The sequence below is a fragment of the Labrus bergylta genome, chromosome 3 (genome assembly GCF_963930695.1).
Source record: "Labrus bergylta chromosome 3, fLabBer1.1, whole genome shotgun sequence".
NCBI classification, from domain to species: Eukaryota; Metazoa; Chordata; class Actinopteri; order Labriformes; family Labridae; genus Labrus; species Labrus bergylta.
In genome coordinates this window covers 4,017,475-4,038,841 of record NC_089197.1, presented here as the reverse complement: position 1 = coordinate 4,038,841, position 21,367 = coordinate 4,017,475, and the positions used below count along the sequence as shown (strand labels likewise).

Here is a 21,367-nt window from a genome sequence, read left to right as displayed (position 1 = left end):
GTTTCCTACTGTCATTGCAATATTAGCACATTTGGTCCACTGCTTTGGTTTAAGTTTGTGAGCCCTCAGGGGCCCCCAAGCAGTTGCCTGCTTTGCCTGTTGACAAGCAACGCCTCTGGATTTGAAGTATTTCTAAGCAGTGTGATTATACAACCGTCCTGTCTGCCTGAACTTTATCTGAGACTCCAGAAGAACACCTGCTGCTCATGGGAAACACATTTTCACTGACTCTCCCCCAAAAGTGATAATCAGCAAACTTTCCCAGGCTCGGCAGCAAACATGTCCTTGACTCTCATCATGCTGGTACATGGCTCTCTATAATAAACACGTCTAGGTACATTCATTAGGCCAAAGCTTCCTTCAACAATATTTGACCAAATTTCTGTATTTGAACTTTCACTTCTAATACAACCTGCCACTTACTGCACAACATGTCTGAATGTCTTGTGTGTGTTTTTTTTGGATTGGCCGTTAATGGGTGTGTTCGTTTATTTTTATACTTACTGTAAACTTCAAATCAAAGCCCAACCCCATTTGAGGCCCAGTTCTCAGATCTTTCCAATCTTTGCTGTGCACCAGTTGTGTTTAAAAAAGAATGAAATGCCTGTCTTGTGTTGACGCTGTCCCAAATAAAGGAACAGTCATTTCATAGATTAAAACAAATGAAAACCCGAGCTACTAATTGAAGTTTTACGGTACTTGTAAATAATTGTAAATGCACTTTGTTTTTATTCATTCTCATGTATTCTAATTTGTATTTGTACTCAATTGCACACTTTTTTTTCTTGTCTTTTTGCTGATGAAAACTTGGATTTCCCCTTTAAAGATCAATAAAGGAGTATTTTGTCTTGTTTGCTCATCAGTTACAGGCATTTTCAGTATTCACTCATTGTGCTCTCTTCCATACATGCACACAGTCAATGTATCCTACATTAAAGGTTCCCCCTTTCTCCGAAATAAAACACTGAAAAACTAAATAACACTGTTTCAGTCGCTCTACAGAAACATGCTTAAACGCTCATTATATATCAGTGTAGTCAAGGAAGTTATTAATGTGCATTGTGTGTTAAAATTCCCCATATAGTCCAGTATGCAGAAATCAATGGTAGTTTGACAGCACAGATTTGTTTGGAGCTGTTAAAAGATACATGGTAAACTTTTTGAATGTTAACCTGAAAGCTTGAGGCCCACACCAAGGGGATCTGCTGGATCCGTAATGGGGGGACTGTCTCCTTAGAAGGAAGGGTTCAGAATATCAGCACAAAGTTGTTCTGTGTGATGAACTCTGTGTGTGCCAACGAAGATGTGTATCCTGACCTTCCCTTCAGAACAGAAATAGCACCTACTGGGCAGGAGGAGTCACTGAATGGTTTCATTTAAAAAATCTTTGAGTGACTCAGACTGGATTTGGCAGTCTTCACAACTTAACCCACTGAAAGAGGCACACACCCCTAACCCTGATCTTTACCTTCATTTGAAAGATTTTGGACTGACGTGTATCGAAACCTTAAAAACACCGCATGGGAGTTTCTGAGACTGTGTTCTGGGTCTCATGTGATACCAGGTGCTGGATGGGCACTGTGTGTGCTCTTGGTCTGCACTCTGCAGGTGCTATAAAGGGTAACTGGCCACCTGAGGGTCCAGGGGTGTGGGCAGGTTAGAGTCCAGTCTGCGGCTGCACAACTCAGGGTGGTTTCTATCACGCTATCGTGCCTCTCTCTGGGTGACACTTTTGTATTAAGTCCAGAGGGGAAGTAACAGATATAATAATATAATTATAGATTTTGACAGTTTCTTCCCCTCTGCTGCCAGCTTCAACACCCCGTCTATTTTTGCTTTAGTCCTTTGCTGAATGTTTTGCACCAGAACACCAAATATGAATTCCTCGTATGTGTGAATGCACTTGGCAATAAAAAACGATTCTGATTCTGATTCTGATTCTGATTCTGATTCTGATTCTGATTCTGATAACATTTATGTCGATCCTGTTTCTTTGGTTATATTTGTTTATCCTTCAATTTCATTGGCTGCACCATACAACACCAACACTCAAGCACATCACACAACACTGACTAGTTTGAATCTGTGCTTCAATTGAATACATTTTGGTTGATTGATTGAATGTTTAAAGCATTCTTTTGTAATTGTGTGTCATGGTGTGTCTCCCGTCATGTCTTAATGACTGATGTACCGATGCCAAAGCACACTGAAGCTGTTCTGGCAGCATGCAGCGGGCAAAAGACCGACACTACATTCATGAAACACTACATTCATGAATCTCCAAGTGGCAACGAGATCAACATGTGTTGCAATTCTCTCTCGTCTAAATATAAAGTCTGGGAAACTGTGTCTGCAATCATTTTTTATGGTTAATTTAAATGTGGTTTTCTATGGAAAAAATGACTTTTTAATTGTACAGCTCAAGACTGATGCTGTAGTTTCCACACTGTTCATATCAGTAAGGAAAGTAGATGCACTGTCTTCAAGTAACCACTAGAGGGTAGCGATCAGCTGTATACAATGTTACAGGTCTTCCCTGAACTAAAGCTCCACCACAGCCTGTGATGAACTCCAGATGATCTACTGCAGCCTTTTCTTATACAGCTCTGTGAACACACAGTAATGATGATAATCTTTCGGTAATGTTTTTTTTTTGTTGTTTTTTTTTTTTACAGTGTTTAAGTGTCATTGTTACACAGGAATTCAAATTAGGTAACATTTTTCCCCCTACTCTTCCACTTGATGAAAGTCACAATTTATATTATTATCATTATCAATAAGAACATTTAGACTTCTAAATCATTTTATTATTTTGTTTTAGTTAAAGTGTACTCCCATACCAGACTTAGCTTTCCCTGAAGACATAGACCTGATTAAAGGTCGGCCTGAAAATATCCAAGCTAAATAGCTAAGTCTACAGAAAGAGCATATTTTAATCTATGAGGCCCGGGAGACTAAAATGAAAAAGAAAGCTAATTTTCTCCTCATATGGATTTTGGTTTATGTTTTCTGTTTAGGGTTAATTTTCACCCAGAGAAATCACAGCAGACTCTGAGCTGAGCACTTGGAGGAGCACTTGGAATCAAAACACTTCTTTGCTTTGACTCTGGGGTGTAAGAATTGAAAGTTTGCAGTTTTTAGTTTTCAATAAAGGCTTTCTGAAAACGAATATGGCCCTTGTAGGGACGTTAGCAAAAGAGGCTTATGTAAAAGAAAAGTGGAGAGACCAATAAATTAGTTTTACATTCTAAAGTTCAATCATGTCTCAAAGGAGGAAGTGTGTTTTGTGAGTAAAAACAGTCCTAAGAAAATATCTGTTGTCTTCAGCAGTGATTCCCACAGTGGGGCCCGGAGGAATTGACAGTGGTGGGGGAGGGGCAAGGCTAAATAGAAACAATGCAAAGCATGAGAAATCGCTTCAGGTATTTTAGTCTGACAATGAATCTAAAGCAGACGTCACACAAAAATAAAACAACACACGTATGAAAACAAAGGAAACTTGAAGTCTTATCTTGCCCTCAGCAACTTTAATTGCTTCCTTTTTAAAATTAATTACAAAAAAAATTGTTTAAGGCTTAAAGACTAGACACTAACACATAAATGGAAATTCTTGCATGTATTGGTGAATATTGCAGATATGTTTAATGTGCAGAATCAGAATCAGCTTTATTGGCCAGGTATGCTTACACACACAAGGAATTTAACTTTGGTGAACTGAACATTCTCAAAAGTACAACATTAAATATCAACAATAAACAAATGAGCAAAGAATAATATGTACAAGACTAAATAAGGTGAGTAGTGCAAAAGATGCTGAAGTAAACATCATGATAATACAAAATGTAGTTAGGCTATGTGACAGGTTGGGTCATTTACATAAGGTAGAGTTTTACAGAAGGCTATTTGCATTAAAGGTGTGAATAAATTAAAGATTGATCCCCCATGGGGGAAATTTTTGTGTTACAACAGCTCTAGAAAACAGGAAGCAGGAATATAATTATTAAAAATAACAAGAAGTTAAAAATCAAACATATTTACATCCGTTAAATAAAGGGTAAAAAAATACAATAATAGAATAATACAAGGTATTTACACCTCCAGAGTTATTGTTATTAAAATTAAAAACACACAGTGTGTAGCATTATTCATATGAGTTGATAATTTAAATTCAATTATATATATATAGAATATACATTCACAGGGATTGCAATAAAAAAATACATTTAACCAATTTTCCTCTTATTTTCTCATTATTCATCCAATCTGCTTTCTCTTTATCGATAAAATGTCACTCGACAAACCCGTGTGTTTCCACAAAGCGACATCGTGTTGAGCACTTGAACGCAGCATCAGGCCGACCTGTCAATCAACGTGTCCGCGTTGGTCACCTGACCAAAACTCCAGGTCACGTGACTCGTATTCCATCCTCGCCATTTTGCAATGTGGGAGAGAGAGAGAGGGAGGCCACTTCTTTTTTATGGCTAACGACTAAAACAAAGCAGTTTTTTTATGTGTTGAGGACAAAGAGCGTCGCGCTTTAAACCCTCAGTGAGTATGTTTGTTATTCAACTCGCTCCTCCGTCACTCATTTACCGAAACGATGATTCAGCTGTTCTTTTAAATTCATGTGAGCAACTGCTAGCTCTGTGTGAGACTCGTGTGTGTGTGTGTGTGTGTGTGTGTGTGTGTGTGTGTGTGTGTGTGTGTGTGTGTGTGTGTGTGTGTGTGTGTGTGTGTGTGTGTGTGTGTGTGTGTGTGTGTGTGTGTGTGTGTGTGTGTGTGTGTGTGTGTGTGTGTGTGTGTGTGTGTGTGTGTGTGTTTGCATAGCATAGCAGGCTGTGAAGCTAACAGTGTGTCTTTCACTTTAAGTTCATTTTCTTGTCTCCATGGTAACGTCTCTTTATTGTTTTAACTGCATCTGTGTGTGTGTGTGTGTGTGTGTGTGTGTGAGTGTGTGTGTGTGTGTGTGTGAGAGTGAGAGTGTGTGTGTGTGTGTGTGTGTGTGTGTGTGTGTTATTTTTAGCCCCTGACAGAGCTGGAGGGTCTCACTCCAGCTCTGTTTAAATATCACACTCTCACATTATGTGAGTGACAGACAGACGTGACCGTGGTGGATTGTTTGAGTTCCCGTTTAAACAATCCCATTTTCAATAAAACAACCATAACTGTTTTATTATTTATAGCTACGCTGTGCTTGTTACCATGGAAACTAAGCAGGGTTACAGCCAGTGCTTCTTGCGTTTATTTGGCTGCCCACTCTCCATGCATGCCTCCCCACTATTGTTGAAACACACGGTCCCACGAATGCAGAAGTGGGAGAAATGAGGAAGGTTGAGTTGTGGTCAGAAAAGTGAGAACTAGGGAAGTGTTCTGGATTCTTAAAACCACAGGATTTGTGAGCTGTTTCCCCTCAAGCTTAGTTTGTAAACACAAGCACATGGTGCTCCTGTCTTGAAGGCTTTGTGTTGACCAGCAGAGGCGGGTCTTATCATGAACCAGTTAAGCTATTACCCCTTATCACGGGGGTCCTTTGGGCTGCTTCCTTTCCTGCTAAACAGTGGATCCTTTCACTCGACTCTGGGTAAACAGTGCACTTCAAAATAGAAGCATGCCTAATCATAACACTTATTTTTGGAAGAGAAGTGGCTCCATTGTTTCATTTTTCAACGTCTAAAAGTGTTGTATTCTTTGTGTGTTCTACATACCAATATAAACTCTGACCTGATGATAACATCGGTTGAAAAGTCTTGGATGCAGAAAGCCAGATTATCTCAATCCTCTCTTTTTAACACATAATACATACAAAGGGCTAAACTGTTAATCACGCTGAGCCCTCAGATTAAAGACATTTATACGAGTACAAGTTTCCGTTCCTGTAAAAGGCCTCACTTTATTAGCATGTGTTTTGCAAACTTTTCTCCTGTTTCCAACAGCGTTAGCTTTGTGTGCAGTATGGAAACAAAAGTACTTTTTTGGCTCGTGACCTTTTTTGGCCTCGTGACCCCCGCTGGGGACCCCAGACATCCAAAAACACATTCTGCATATTGTTCAAATGAATTTATTTTCAGTCATGTTATAGTTTTTCTTCTTTGTTGGAAGTTATTTTTTCTCATATAGTGCTGGCCTAAGTTAAAATATACTTAAAATTCGTATTAATTAAATCATGAGTGAAAGATTGAAATGTTATTGTCCATATTTAAGCCTCTTGAAACTCGCTGCATTTGTTTGGAATAACTTTATAACTGTATTTTTCCATTTATCTCGCAGAGAGAAAAGATATCACAATGTCACTTTCCCATTATAGTTCAGCCCTATTATTCAGATAAACATTACTGATTGCTTACAGCACTGAGAGATAAAAAATAATTCCCAGTAAAATATTTATTTAAAAACCTTTAAATCCAGGGATAGATGCATGTGTCATCATGCTGGTCTGATAAATTATGTTGCATGATACATCAACTGAGAGCATACATCGTCCTCGACATGTTTAAGTAGTGTTTAAGGACACAAATCTCCCCCTGCTTTATTTAAACAGTCTGATGTATCACCCATTGTGAATCTCTGCTGTGGAAAACTTGAAAAGATAAAGTCTGTTTCTTCAGCGTGCCCGTGTAATAATTTGTCTGACACCTACCTGTGACAGCAGCGTAATGCATTAGAAGTTTCTGTATAGTAAAGTTCATCTCGTCACTAATGGTCTTGTTTGCGTTTCCAAGACATAAATCCACCAGAATTGATTTGATTCTATTTTATAAACCAGTTAAAACTACTCAAAGAAAATCTAGACAGGGGACAAAGTGGAAAATATTAGGAACCAGAGACGGATATTCTTTAAAATCAATGTGAATTAAACTGTTCCATATTGTTTTGTTGTACCATAAGCATGTGGCTAAGCTGGGTTAAAGTTGATGCCACCCACCTTTTTTTTATCAATGCTTAAACTGTAATTATTAATGTATGAGTTGAAGTGTTGGTGATGGTTTGAATTCTGATTTAAAGGCACATTGTAGACAAAACTATCGTGGAGCATTTAGGCATTGTTTTCAGATATACTTCTTTCTGTTTTAGAATAGTGTTCCTATTACTGCATATAGTTAACACTCATTTCTGTGTTTCCTCTCTCTGCTAGGTCATGGAGGAGATCAGCAATGTGGCTGTACTCGTCACACACTCCTCCTCTGCCTCCTCTTCGTCCTCCACTGCCTCAGCACTGGGACACGTCCCCCAAACTCTGTCCCAGCAGGCAGTAGAGGAGGACGCCTCCCACAGCTTTCAGCAGAAACAAGCTGCAGACTCTCTCATCCAGGTCATCGAGAAGCTCAGCAAAATTGTCGAGAAGCGTCCCCAGCGTCGCTGCACCTTGGCGGGACAGAAAAGGGCGTTTCAACATGCCCTCGCTGCGGGGGGGGAGGGCGGTGGTGGGGAGAGGACGAGAGGAAGCAGAGCAGACTCTCCCTTTAGAAAAATAAAGAGGAACGTTAAGGAGGAGGAAAATGTAGTGGATGCTAGATTAGATGGCAGTGTAGATGACGGCGCTCTTGGTTCTACTTTGTCAGGGGATGATAACAACAACAACATCGGCTCCATGGTAACAGAGGTCGCTGAGAACCCCGTCAGCAGCGACCACAAGCGGACTGTGACGTGCTACCAGTGCAGCCTGTGCCCCTATCTCTCCCAAACGCTGCCCCTGCTGAAGGAGCACCTAAAGCAGCACAATGAGCAGCACAGCGACCTCATCCTCATGTGCTCCGAGTGTCGCTTCACCTCCAGAGACCAGAGGCAGCTGGAGCAACATGTCAGCATGCACTTCGACAACGGCGGCAACCTGAACACGAGTCATTGTGATTCCTACAGCGAGGACAAGGAAGAGGTTTTAAGAAAGCAGGAGGGAGACTGGACTGGGAGCAGCATCGAAACAGAGTTCATCAAAAGCTCAGCAGAGGAATCCAAAGAGCTACCACAGAAGAAGAAGTGGTACAGCTACGAGGAGTATGGGTTGTACCGCTGCTTGATCTGCAGCTATGTGTGCAGCCAGCAGCGGATGCTCAAGACCCATGCCTGGAAGCACGCCGGCCTGGTGGACTGCTCTTACCCCATCTTTGAGGATGAAGAAGAGGCTCCAGCAAAGAGAGAGGCCCAGGCTGCCGCCAACACTATATCAAACAGAGAGGAGATAGTTGTTCTGTCCCCGGTTCTTCAGGAGAAAAGCATGCCCACTGCCTTCAAGCTCCAGCTCTTTTCTGCTCCAGTGGCTCTTGAGAACAACCAGGACGTGTTGACTAATCCCGTTTCTGATCTGAGTAAAAGTCCAAAGACAGAGGAAGAGGAGAGTGTGTACCCTCTCAAAGACCTGACATCCGAGGAGCCCCTGGTGGAGGTGCAGGTAACGACAGAGGCTGAGATGGAAGTTGTTAATCACCATGATAACAATTCTACCACGGACAGTTTACTGTCATCCGCTCAGAAGATTATCAACAGCAGTCCAAACAGCGCCGGCCATATCAACGTGATAGTCGAACGCCTTCCTTCAGCCGAGGATTCAGTCATGGCATCTAACCCTCTTCTACTCAACCCAGATGTGGACAGGGACAAAAGCTTATTGGCTGCAGAGGAGGAAGAGCAGCACCACGGTGTACCTGTAAAGGAAGAGGTGGAGATTGGCTTCAGCGCCGGTAGTGACACTGACATCCAGCAATACGGAGCTGATATTACACCCTCTGTCCCTAAGAGCAGCGATTCTCCTCGGGATGAAAACATCCCACCAGCTGGTCGCAAGAGGACCCACTCTGAGTCTCTCCGGCTGCACTCTCTGGCTGCCGAGGCCCTGGTTGCTATGCCCATGAGGACCCCCGAGCTCCCCACCTCCAGTGCCAAAGTCAATCTGAAAAGTATCACGACCCAGACACAGTGCCAGAAACTCTTAGAGGTGACCGCAGACGGACCCAAGACATCTGACATAGGGACGACAGCGGCTCTGTTGGACCTGAAGCTGCACAGCAAAGGAAGAGAAGATGATTTGGGGTCCCTCTGTCTGGGAGAGGGAGACGAGGAGAGCCCTGCAGCCAAAGCTGGCATCAGCCTGTCGCTTCTTACCGTCATCGAGAGACTAAGAGAGCGCTCAGACCAGAACGCCTCAGATGAGGACATATTGAAAGAGCTTCAGGACAATGCGCAATTCCAAAATGGAGACGTGAGCGGTGTGGTGTCAGGAGCTGCGGCTGCGGGTTACATCACCATCCCTGGAATGGACGGCTTAGTTTCTTCGTCCGATGGCGGTCTGGTGGACTACTTCCCCGGCAGTGAAAGGCCGTATCGGTGTCGCCTGTGTCACTACAGCAGCGGCAATAAGGGCTACATTAAGCAGCACCTACGGGTGCACAGGCAGAGGCAGCCGTATCAGTGTCCCATCTGTGAGCACATCGCCTCGGACAGTAAGGACCTGGAGAGTCACATGATCCACCACTGCAAGACCAGGATGTATCAGTGCAAGCTGTGCCCAGAAGCTTTCCACTACAAGGTGAGGAGATGTTAATGCTAACACGTAGCATTTTAACTCCAAAGAATAATCATGTTCAGAGTTTGAGAATCTGTTGTGTGTAGCTGCCAACAAGCAATGCAGCACGAAGGAGCGTCATTTTTACCCTGACATCCTGTGTCTGTTCTCCTCTCTGTTGCTGGTGTAGACAGACGAGGAGGGAGAGGGCTCCACGCTGTCACTCACTTTTCTCACTCTACAGAGCTTGTTAGCTTGTTTTACAAAGTGGATATAACGGTGCATTTATACACATTTAGACATTTTTATGCTGATGCTCTAGAAAATATAACATCAGCTGTGCACTTTTTTCATGTAGCATTGGGTAACAGTTTCTCCTGCACCAACATATTTAGCTATGTTTACATTGTGCCTGGTTAGTTCAAATGAAGAAAAATAAAAAGCAGAAACAGAACAAGAAAGCTCAACATAAACACCCAAACTTGTACAACAGGCCCAGACAGATTGATTTTCTAATAGGCTGCAGAGGGGTTATTTAATTTAAACTTTTGAAAGAAAGGATACAAAAGAAAATTGTAACATGCCGATTACTCTACTGTTCACTTCTCTCTCTTCCTGACATACATTAGTAGTGAAGTAGAAGAAAAGTCTTGCGCTTCAGTCGATTCCTCAAATGGAGCTCGGTGCTCTCAGAGAGGTGGATACATTCTTCAAGTCAAAGACAAAGCTCGAGCACACGAATCACTTGAGGCAAGTTTAATAAAGGTGCAAAGGAATGACGTTTAGACGCACTGCATCTTCCTCTGAGTCAAACAGTACAGGCACAGATTTGAAAAAGTGAAATACACACCTGCTCTCAGTGTATCATCACTCATTGGACTGACTGAAACTGGACCTTTTAAAATACATATCAACGCGTTTGTCCGACTGAGTCAGATTTCTCAAAGTCGGACTAACATCCTTAGATGATGCTGTTAGGGTTCGATTTACTCTTGCATGTATACACCTCAATCAGCCCCATGATGCCCTCGGTGTTCTGAGCCTGCTCCACAGCTCCCGCGCCAGGCTTTGACCCTGGAGTTCAACAGCATACATATAAACATTCTGTCATGCATATCTTTAACCAGTGGGGGGCCTAATCCAAATAAATGACTGGGGTATTGTATTCACATCATGAGCCAATAACAGACATTTAAATCTGTTTGCTAGAAAATTGTTTAATTCAAAATTTCTTAATACACTTCAACTCAACGATATAAACTCTGCATCAGCTCTCATTAGACATATATGTCCAATGAGAGCTGATGCAGAGTTTATTCTGGGGTGAGATTCGTATAGGCAATTGCTCATAATAAGCTGTGAAAATGTGTATAACTTTATATTCTGATACAGTTTTTGAGTCAAAGAGTAAAAAAATGAGTTTACTCTTAAAAAGGCTGAGTTTATTCTTGCGTGTGAAGTCAAAGACGAGACATAAAAGTTGAAGGAGTGTGGTGCAGCGCTGCAGAGAAAGTTTGCTTCAGTGTGATGAAACAGGCAGAGGAGAAAACTATTGATTATTCTGCTATCATGGGACTCCAGTGCCGATCTGCAGCCCAGATTATTCATCCTTCATCAAGTTCATCGTGTTATCCCCCAGATTTGGAAGTTAGTTCTGAGAAAGTTTGTAGCTGTACGGGGTGAAGGCTGGCCCGCCGATATGATACTGTATCAGATCCTGAAGTGAGGATCAGTGGGGTAGAGGAAAAACTATCAGTGCACGTCAATCACTTTTCATTCTCTCCTGAGAGTATTTCTTCCAGTTTGAAACAAAGAGTTTTGTATTCTTTAAATGTGTTTTACTCAATAGAATAAGTAGAATTCACATTTTCTAATAAATTAACAGCCTAAGGCCGTGTGTCAACCTTGCATTTTGTTCTGAGAGCCAGCGTCTTTTTACATTTGTTTTCAATAAGTAGAAAGTGTCTGCAGCAGCAGGCGGCCTGCCTTCAGACAAAAAGCTCAGCACTCCACCTTTTCTGTGTCTGCTCCAAGCTCTCACGTTGAAAATCTTTAAACTTTCAAAAAGGCGCCGTTGACGTCACCGCCGCTCTTTTCAAAATAGAAGATATTTCTACGTATTATTACCTCCTATGGGTCCTGTTTTTTGTTGCCACTTCCTCTTTGCTCCGTGTCGGCTGGGAAAAAAGACCTCAAATATAAAACATACAGTAATAAAGCAACGGAGCAGTGTCGGTCATACAGCAGACGTTGTCAACAGACTGTTGTCATGGAGACAGGACGGATGTGCAGAACACAGCCAGCGCTTTTCTGCCCAGTAAAAAACACTAGATGGACACGGGGCCTTAATTACTCAGATTTAGTAGATCATATAAAACAGAGTAGAAAAACTTCAGGTTACTTTTATTATTTTGCTTGCAAGTCCAAAGTGGCAGAAAAGATCAAAGTAAGCTGCCTTGTTGAATTGTGTGTGTGTGTGTGTGTGTGTGTGTGTGTGTGTGTGTGTGTGTGTGTGTGTGTGTGTGTGTGTGTGTGTGTGTGTGTGTGTGTGTGTGTGTGTGTGTGTGTGTGTGTGTGTGTGTGTGTGTGTGTGTGTGTGTGTGTGTGTGTGTGTGTGTGTGTGTGTTTCATTTCTTAGAGTCAGTTAAGAAGTCATGAAAGGGAACATCACAGCTTCAGCAGCGACATCGCAGTTCTCACACCCGTTAACGACGCTGTGGCCGCGGTGGAGGACGCCGACCGGGTCACAGACGAAGGTAAGAGATGTCTTTAAAGCTTCTTTGTGTCTTTAGATTTAAAGATAGACCAATACTTAAACAGCTAGCTGACATGTCGTCATCACATTACCACATGATCCTGACGCTCTTTTTTCATCTTTTACAGAATGTGGTTTACAGAAGATGTATAAATGTGACGTGTGCGACTACACCAGCTCTACGTATGTCGGGGTGAGGAACCACCGGCGGATCCATAACTCTGACAAACCTTATCGGTGAGTTGTTAAAATGTACCACTAACATCTACAGGTGCATTCACACCTGAGCTGATTGGTCCGTTTGAAACGACCAAACGATGTCTGGTGCGCTTTGTCGGATAGTTGGTTTGGTTTGGGGTGGTGTGAATGCTCAAATGAGCAAAGAACCGAACTCTGGTCGGCTTAAAAACGCGGTCTCGGTTTGCTTCCAAGTTCACCAGAGTTCGGTTCGCTGTAGGTGAGAACGCCACCAAAACAAAACAATGGAGTGAACCGAGAAGCAGTGCATTGTGGGGTGAAATTGGCCGTCTGTAAACGATTTCAAATAGTTTTGACGAGCATGGCTAACGTTAGCATTGCTAACAACACCAGCCTTCAAGTGTATTTACACATTGCTCCGGTCTGGATATGCCAGTTAAACCTGTCACAGCCGACAGATGAGGTCTTTATCTCCATTTTATACATCAAAATACTGACAAACTGCACAGCGCTACGGGACGCTGCAGGATCTTCCACTGTCCTGTTGTTTACTTCAGGGTCATAGTATACTGACCGGAGCTACAGCCCCAACTAGTGGCGGGTTGCTACAGTACATAACATCTGACAGGCTTTTGGTCACTTGACAGAGTGCAGTGTGAAAGCAAACCGAACCAAATAAAAAATGCAACACTGTTCAGCTCTGAGTCGCACCGAGTCCACCAGACTTCATATGTGAAAGCGACCCAAATGTCACGATGAGAACGTGGCCTAAAGTTTGTAGGTCTACAATGATACTAATTTATTTATTTTTTTCTGACAAAAGCTTGTTAAAGAAAATTTATTCTCAAAAGGACATCGTCGTTTTCCTCATTTCCATTTCTTTACAAGCACCTTTAATACCATTTAAAAAAAACAACAACAAACCCTTATAATCAATTACAAAACCAAAGCTGAACAATTCAGACCAGCCTTTCTCTAATGTGCTGGTTCCTGAGTGTCGTCCCTGTCGTTTCAGAACTGTGCATTAGATGGCAGTATATTCCTGTGTGTGCTCTGAGCAGCTCAGCGATCTCTCTCTCTCTGTGTCTCTCTTCTCCTCACTTAGCCTGTGTGTTAACACAACACTGCCATGAGGTGTGAACTCATCCAGCTGTTCAACTCAGCTTTCTTAACAGTATGCTCTCAGATCAGATGGACTAAAATAAACACCTGACATTTCTAATATGGAAAGGTCAAGTGGCTTTTAACTGCATGTTTTTGCCAGCAGTACTGTGTACTGGCAAAAGAACCGTCAGGAGATGTGATTGTTTCAGCAATTTATTTGTGGACAGATGACTGTGGCCACAAAGAAAATGGTTAAAGATGAAGTGTCGTAGTACTCGACCCGCTTTTGAAGATCTGTGTGGTCTCGAAATCGAAAGCATTTTTACTCGGTCTCTGACTGGACGGATTTCAGATTTTAAATCAAGACCACCACTGATCGGCTATTTCCCCACGTCATTACTTTGATTAGAAGGAAAAACGCTTCTTTCTTAAAGAACAATTAACTTTAATACATCATAATTAGATTTGTATCCACCGGGTTACGGCTGCCACCTTCCTGTCTCCCCGCCGCCTGCACACAAGATGATGATTTTTTTATTGATATTTATGGTCTCGGTCTCGGAGCACTCTGGTCTCAGGCATGTCTTGGTCTCGGTTAGTGTGGTCTTGACTACAACACTTCTATAAATGCCTCCACTTAGCAAATACCTTCTTTTTTCCTATGAACATAAAGTGTCTGATTATTTTAAACGGCATCATGTGCTTACAATGTCTGGCAGTTTAACGATGTGGTAACATTCAGAATAAACTCTGAATCATGTGTTATTTAAAGTCTACATGAACAACAGTTAGGCCTTCAGGTGTCTTTGAACTAAAAACAAAGCCTCTGGAGGAAAAAGTGTGATTGTTGGCTCCTAGTGAGGTGCAGAAGGATGAACACACCATTACTGCTTTCCACTGTTTCACTGGCAGTCTAATTTGTTAACACTTTAGATTAAAAGCTTTAAAGTTAGCACTTCACCCGTGTATTCATTGTGTTGCCTTCACATCGGATTTACAGAGCCAACAGGATAAAAATATACCAGCGCACAGCTGGGAGAGGCAAACGGCAACATAAAACACTCATGTAATACTTAATAAGACACTACAATGTGTAGTTAGTGGAATTAGAGCCAATGGCCTCAGTAGGCCTTCTATGGAAACACCGATCACTCGCTTAGCACTTCAAACGTGAATGACTTAACAAAAGGACAAATGTAAAAACTGCTGACTGGACAAATGCTCATACTTATCCATCTGTTACAGCTGCCGAGTAGGTAAAGAGTGCCGAATTACACATCTCAAAAAAAGTAGAGGGACTGAAGCTTGACTGATATTCATTCCTCTCTATCACTGAAATGGAATAGCTTAACATCTCTTTAAAGATCCCGCTGCGTTGTACCGTCTGTGCTGTGGATTTGATACGGTCTTTACAGTCCAGAGATCATTCTTCTCATATATAGGGCTTTCACACTAGTGGAAATCTCCTGAAAAACCTCCACAGGAGCAGCTGAACGCAAACAGCCACATTATTGGCTCAGACTTCACCTGGAGTTTCTCCTGTCAGACTCCTAGGACTTTTTTCCGCAGCAAGTCCGAGTGAGCTGATGTGAGAACGCAGCAGGATATTCTCTGGAGAATTCAGCAATGTCATGTCATTCCGTTGGCCTACACGTCCTCTGTTGCTTCATCCGCTGCTTCTGCATTGTTTTTTTAAGGTCCTCAGGAGACCCCCTTCCCCCCCCCCCTCCCCCCTCCTGTCTGACAGGGATAGTCTCTCGCTGTGAGGTGCATATGAAAACAGTCAGGTCAGGAGACTATCTGGAGCAGTCCTCCTGAAATGATCTAGATATTTTCAGGAGTGCATATGTGGATACAGGTGGTAATGATCACAATCCTTTTGCGTGGTGATCACGTTGGAAAGGTAATGGTGTTCTTTTAGTTTCATCATCACAGTTTAGTCAGATTTGAAAAGAGAGGGTGTATCATTTGCAGTTTAAAGACAGTTAGTTTCACTTGACCTGCTTTGTTGTCATGGTAGTTGCACTCAAACATCTTCACCATATGGCACCTACTTTGACCATTAATTGTTGATATCTTCTCATTAAGCTGGCAACTACGACGTTTAAATGTCACAGTACAAGAATGTTATATTTAATGTGAGCGGGCGAATAATTCAGCATCATTATCTTCACAGTAATGCCTGGTTCCCTTAGTCCACATTAAATATTTCTCTTTATTGAGAAAAATGTTCTCCAAGACTTTTCTTCAGTAAAGAGTCTTTTTGGTATTCCTGCCTCAGTAACCCTCACATCATGAAGACGTGCAATCCTTTGTTTTGTCTGCAACTTTATTTGAATGCAGAGCAAGTGGCCGCAAGTTTAGTCTGCGGACCTTGAACAGTATTCGCCTCTAAACAACTACAAAGCCAGTTTCATCTTCCAACCGCAACATCCACAGAGCTACAAGGAAGAAGAAAATGTGATTTGTTCTATTCTTAAAGTGGCAATTTCTCAAAATTGAAGGGTTTGTTGAAGGGAATTTTTTTTTTGCTGTAAATCCCTTTTCCTCGCTCCAGGCTGCAGCACAAAGAAGCTACAGAAGTTCAAGAGGCAGCTTGTTAAAGTAGCCACTTGCTCTCCATGTTCCTCTCTTCTCAACGTCTTCTTCCTTTTTTCCCGCACTGCCAGGTGTTGTAGCTGTGATTTTGCCACCACCAACATGAACAGTTTGAAGAGCCACATGAGGAGGCACCCTCAGGAGCACCAGGCTGTGCAGCTACTGGAGCAGTACAGGTGAGATAGATCAAACATGCATCCACTGCAGAGAGGACTGATGACAGTGAGATCGGTGAGCATGAAGCGCTGCACCTTTACAAAGACGCCGGGGGTTATCGTCTGTGCTGGTCTGACCATGTTGATGCTTTCTGGTGCCAGCCTGGAGACTTGAGCAATGAGCTTCTGATTGCACTGTTAGAGGTTGGCGGGTGGAGGAGGTGAATGGGGGTGAATACTCAGCCCTCCTTCAAGTGTTAAATATCCTCAACCCCGAGACAGACTCTGATTGCTGATTTCCACTTCACTGAATACTGATGCTGTATTATACAGTCATCAGTACCTGCATAGCTCGAGAGCCCATGTTTCTGTATTGAAGGAAACACACGGACAGCGCTATTGAGTTTCTGTTAAATGGGAACTCAACGTCATCTGTCCGTGCACTTTCATAAGAGAGTCCGATTTAAAAGAGACATTTTCACACTGAAGCATCAGGGGAAACTTTCCTAAGTCTGGGAATCACAGGGTAACCAACAATACATTACTAAACAATAAGCAATGCATGGGCAACGATTACGATAATATCATGAGACAGCATTCTGGGATAATTGATACACATCAAGTAGGTCTTCATTCCTTATTATTTGTAGTTTCAAATTTACAGTCTCAGATTGTATTATTATCATTAACAGTTTCCAACACACTACAGTTTCCAATGCCTTCATCAGCATGTAGTTACACATTTTCTCCACTAGAGGGCATTCCAACATTATACATACAGTATATCTTCTCCATGTATATTTTTCTTGGCGTTGTCTTTTGGCGTTGTAGAGTTTCACAACTCACTCAGTGATGGTTGCACGGCTCTGATTCGACACAACCACTGTGAGGTGTTGGAGGCCACGGGGAGAGAGGTGAGATTCAGCAACAGTAGAAAATAGATGGTGGGGGGGGGGTGAACGATTCCAAGATTTTTATCTTGTGAGATTTTAAATAGATTCTTAACTTCCAAATATTGTTTTTTTTGTGCCCAATCAGTCACTCCCTGCTAAGTGCTAAGGCTAGCTCTGTTACTCAGTAGAATGCCAAATGGAGCAGAAAGATATTCAGCCAGTCTCACAGATGACTGGAGTAGATCCGGAAGTATGTACTCATTCAGAAATAGACTCTGAATCCAGAATCAAAAATAGATTCTCAATCGAATCGTGAGACACTCAAAGATTCCCAGCCCTAGTAGAGAACACATTTACAACAATACAAAAAACACACTCCCTGGCTTTTTATAAACCATGTCACCATGAACCATGTGGACTGATTTATCCGCTCGGTTTATTGTTTACATGGAGCAGCAGGGCGGAGTCGTGCTGCACTAATGTTGGGCCGAAGGGAAATCCTTTCTAAGTTAAGAAGCTGACAACTATGATCATAAGTAGTTTAACAATCCTGACATCTCTTTTAAAGTTTTAATCCTCAGGTCTTTAGCAAGGATTTGTATCCTTAAGCTCTTAACGTCTTATTTCTCTACTTCTTCCTTTTTTTTATGAATAAGTACATCTGCTGAGATGCTGAACATATGTTGTATAGTGTCTGACTTAGAGCCTCATTATCAAAATCACTGAGAGATGGTCTGACTTTTGTTGTCAATGGCAACCGGCTGATGGGGGGTCAATTCAAACTGGGAGAAGATGATGGGCCAAATTCACTCCCAGTTCAGATTTTTTTGCTTCTTTGTAGTGATTGATTGTTGTTTAATAATTTTTTATATAACTGACTCTTTGAATCAACACATGAAGCAAAAATAAACACCCCTGTGAAATCCACAATTGTATCCTACCGGGCCTGAGCAAGCTTGCCCCCCCTCTCCTCTCCTTCCCCGGTGTACATTCACATCAGTAACATCATTCTGTGATGTACACTTCCATCTGTAAATCAGGTGGCAGTATGCATCATGCTAACTGTGGATGTTTTAGTTATTTCTGAAACGCCAACAACAACCCTCCTACTACTACCACTAGGATGAAACGAGCCCGTGCTGCACTTTTACAACAGATTTGAAGCGACAGGAGCCGTTAAGAATTACGTCATGTAGCGGTCCACTTCCTTGTTTGAGTACGGTTGCGTTCACATCTCCTGTGGACCGTACTCGAGTACACATGAATCGAGCTAGAGACCACCTCTTCAAGTGGAGTCGGGCACAGTACCTGAGTACGGTAGGAGTATGGTTTGTTTGGGTTCACACTGATCAAATTAACCGGGCTTTAGGGGTCAAGGGTACTTGGATCCGGGCCCCGGGTCCCTAGTGTGAACCACCCTTACTGTGTAAGCTGTAAGAAATGATTCAGGGAGTCAATGACAGGTGTGATAAGAGTCATGGGTATGGCTACAGTGGGGAACATCAGTGTTCATGTTGAAGACAGACTGAAGGTCCCACTGATGTTGTACAGTCTGATGGTGGTGAGGTGTTAGCTGAAGGAGCTCATCATGGAGAAGAGGCTAGCTTGTTGAACATATCAGGATATTCACACTAGCCATTTGAATGTTGTTTTATGATTAACCTGATCTCACATTATCTAGCTGTGATGAGGGAAGTATGCCCGAGTTCTTATCCTAAAAGATACCTGAAACTTGAAGCATTTGAACAGTTCATAATGACACAACCCATAATTCTTTTTCGTCATGCTGTAAATCCGTTTCCCCCCTCTCCGTGGCGTTCACTGTCTCTCCAGCTCCTCTGTAGAGTCAGGATGATACCTCTTGATAGAAAGTATGAGAAGGATTAGTCAAACCTCAGTACGCATATTGAATCACCCTCGACTTGATCTGCTCTCACTCTGCTGCACACCCTCTCTCTCCTTTTTCTTTCTCTTATTTGATAATATTCTCTCTTCCAGGTGCTCCCTCTGTGGCTACGTGTGCAGTCATCCCCCCTCGCTCAAATCCCACATGTGGAAGCACGCCGGAGACCAAAACTACAACTACGAGCAGGTTAACAAAGCCATCAACGAGGCCATCTCCCAGAGCAGCAGGTGAATACACGGGCTCGAGTGGGCTGGTATCCTACTGTGAGAGCCTTTCTGCCTTTATTTCTTAATTCCAAATATCTACATCTATCTTCATCAAATGTCCAGGACAAGGCTTTGTTGAATGTACCGCCTTACCTACGAAGGCTTTAAGGTTTGAATAGATGTGTAGATGACGCTGCATTGTTCTCTTCATGTTGAACATTGCTGTTGTTTTCTTTACGTATGCTGCACCCTGCCAAATAAACCAATAAAATAAACGTCTCTGACAGTAGGAGCTCAAACTATTAGCATCACCATTTGTAGCCTGAAGTGTCTCAAATGATCAAACATTGGTTGTCAATGAAAATCTGAGCCCCAGCAGCACCTACAAGGAAAACAAAGTTTTGCTTTCAAAAGTGAATGAACGTTTTCTTTTATAGTTTTCTTGGATAAAATCTGAACAGAAAATGTCAAATACTTGTTCTTACCAAAATACTTTTATATCAATATAAATTTCTCAGTAATGTTTTAACATGATGGTGATTACTGAGATAACAGCTGAAGGATTATATTCATGCTGTAGTTGCTTCAACTAAACAACGAGCCCAGAATCCAAATCGTTACATCAGTGTGATAGTTCAAGAAAAGTTTTCTGAAATCCGTTTTTTGCTTTGTTATAATTCTGCATTCTGTGTGAAGGGGACAAATAAATGATATAATTAAGAATGGCTTTTCAGATCTAAAGTAAAAGTGCATTTCAACAATGCTTAGATGTTTGATTGAACATACCACTGTTGGTGTTTTTGTCTTCTGTATGCTTTTTCTCTTCATTTAATAATAAATATAACTTCAATATGAATTGAATATAACATTAGCTGACTGTCATCATCCTGCGTTTCATTTCTTAAGATAATATGAAAACGTTTGATCTGTTCTCTCAGCATGAGGCCAAAACTTAGTGGCTTTCTTTTAAATATTTACTGCATCACAGATATGATACATTTGGGATTTACTAAGCTGTGTTATTCATTGAATGTAGCCTCAAAAAGATGGCACCAAGAAAAAGACAGGAAACGGACTAATGAAAATATTTTCATTGTGCCAGCAATGCTTCAAGAGTGGCATGTAAACTGTGCTCATTTCCTTTGAGTACTCATTCTTCTATTCTTCCCTCAGAGCTCCTCAGAAGTTGTCTGCCGTGCTGGAGACGGTGGCAGAGCGCCCCGCGGCGGTCCAGCCCTCAAAGGACAAAGCAAAGGGCCCGGTGGAAACACTGCCAACACCCGCATCCACAGCAGCAGTCAGCCTGGCTGCGGACAGCTCGGCAGGCCTCCCCACCCCCAACACGGACCCCTCACAGTGGTCTAATGACTCCCCCAGCCCCCAGGGGAAGGACCCTGCACAGCTCCAGTCTCAGTCCCAGAGCCAGCCACGCACCGGACAGACCGCTGCCCCCGGCCCGGTTATGGAGTACTGTGTGCTCCTGTTCTGCTGCTGTATCTGCGGCTTTGAGTCCACCAGTAAAGAGCGTCTGATGGAGCACATGAAGGAGCACGAGGGAGACATCATCAGCATCATCCTCAACAAGGAGCAGCAGCAGCAGCAGCAGCCAGAAGGCCAGACCGGCCTCCAAACAGCAGAGTGAGAGCTGCTCTATCTCCCTCTCTTTGTATTAACACTGACCCTGCGCTCTCACTGCGATCTGCTGCAAACAGAACAAGAAGTATTTCATTAAGTTTCTTTACCTCAAGGTGGCTCTGGTGGATGTCAAGGTCTAACCATTTCATGTCCGCCGCGTCGTTAAAGCTATCTCTCACAATGTTCCGTTAAGTCTGACAGATACCTTGAACCGGGAAGAAAACAATTATGAAATGATTTCCTGAGTAGCATATAGAAAAGAAACGTTCAGAAGCCGTTAAAGTTAAGTTGTCGAACACTTTGACATTAAAAAGACTCAGAATGTGTCCGACATTAAGGGACGAGGACGAGCTCTATACCAAGTTTGATTTTTCACTAGCCAGGGACAAGTTCATACCTCAAGAAACCATGCAATCCCACA

General features: G+C 42.5%; 1 protein-coding gene across 2 annotated transcripts; it reads left to right on the top strand.

Annotated features, from left to right (window-relative positions):
- Window positions 1–4,428: 4,428 nt before the first annotated feature.
- On the top strand, window positions 4,429–21,361 carry znf507 (zinc finger protein 507). Of its 2 annotated transcripts, none has more exons than XM_020653445.3 (7): window positions 4,429–4,548; window positions 7,133–9,520; window positions 12,135–12,252; window positions 12,380–12,488; window positions 16,223–16,327; window positions 19,198–19,332; window positions 20,485–21,361. In XM_020653445.3, the coding sequence occupies exons 2-7, from the start codon at window positions 7,136–7,138 to the stop codon at window positions 20,951–20,953; spliced, it is 3,321 nt and encodes a 1,106-aa protein (XP_020509101.3). In that variant the 5' UTR covers window positions 4,429–4,548; window positions 7,133–7,135; the 3' UTR covers window positions 20,954–21,361. The 2 variants fall into 2 exon arrangements, with proteins under 2 accessions (XP_020509101.3, XP_065808571.1); XM_065952499.1 differs by having other exon boundaries at window positions 4,454–4,552.
- The last annotated feature ends 6 nt before the right edge of the window (window positions 21,362–21,367 follow it).

What these genes read in the sequence shown, in the direction of transcription:
- znf507 (XM_020653445.3), top strand. Translation starts at nt 7,136, where the DNA reads ATGGAGGAGATCAGCAATGTGGCTGTACTCGTCACACACTCCTCCTCT. An exon ending in AACTCTGACAAACCTTATCG is followed by an intron (nt 12,489 to 16,222) that starts GTGAGTTGTTAA and finishes CCGCACTGCCAG; the next exon opens with GTGTTGTAGCTGTGATTTTG. An exon ending in CAGCTACTGGAGCAGTACAG is followed by an intron (nt 16,328 to 19,197) that starts GTGAGATAGATC and finishes TCTCTCTTCCAG; the next exon opens with GTGCTCCCTCTGTGGCTACG.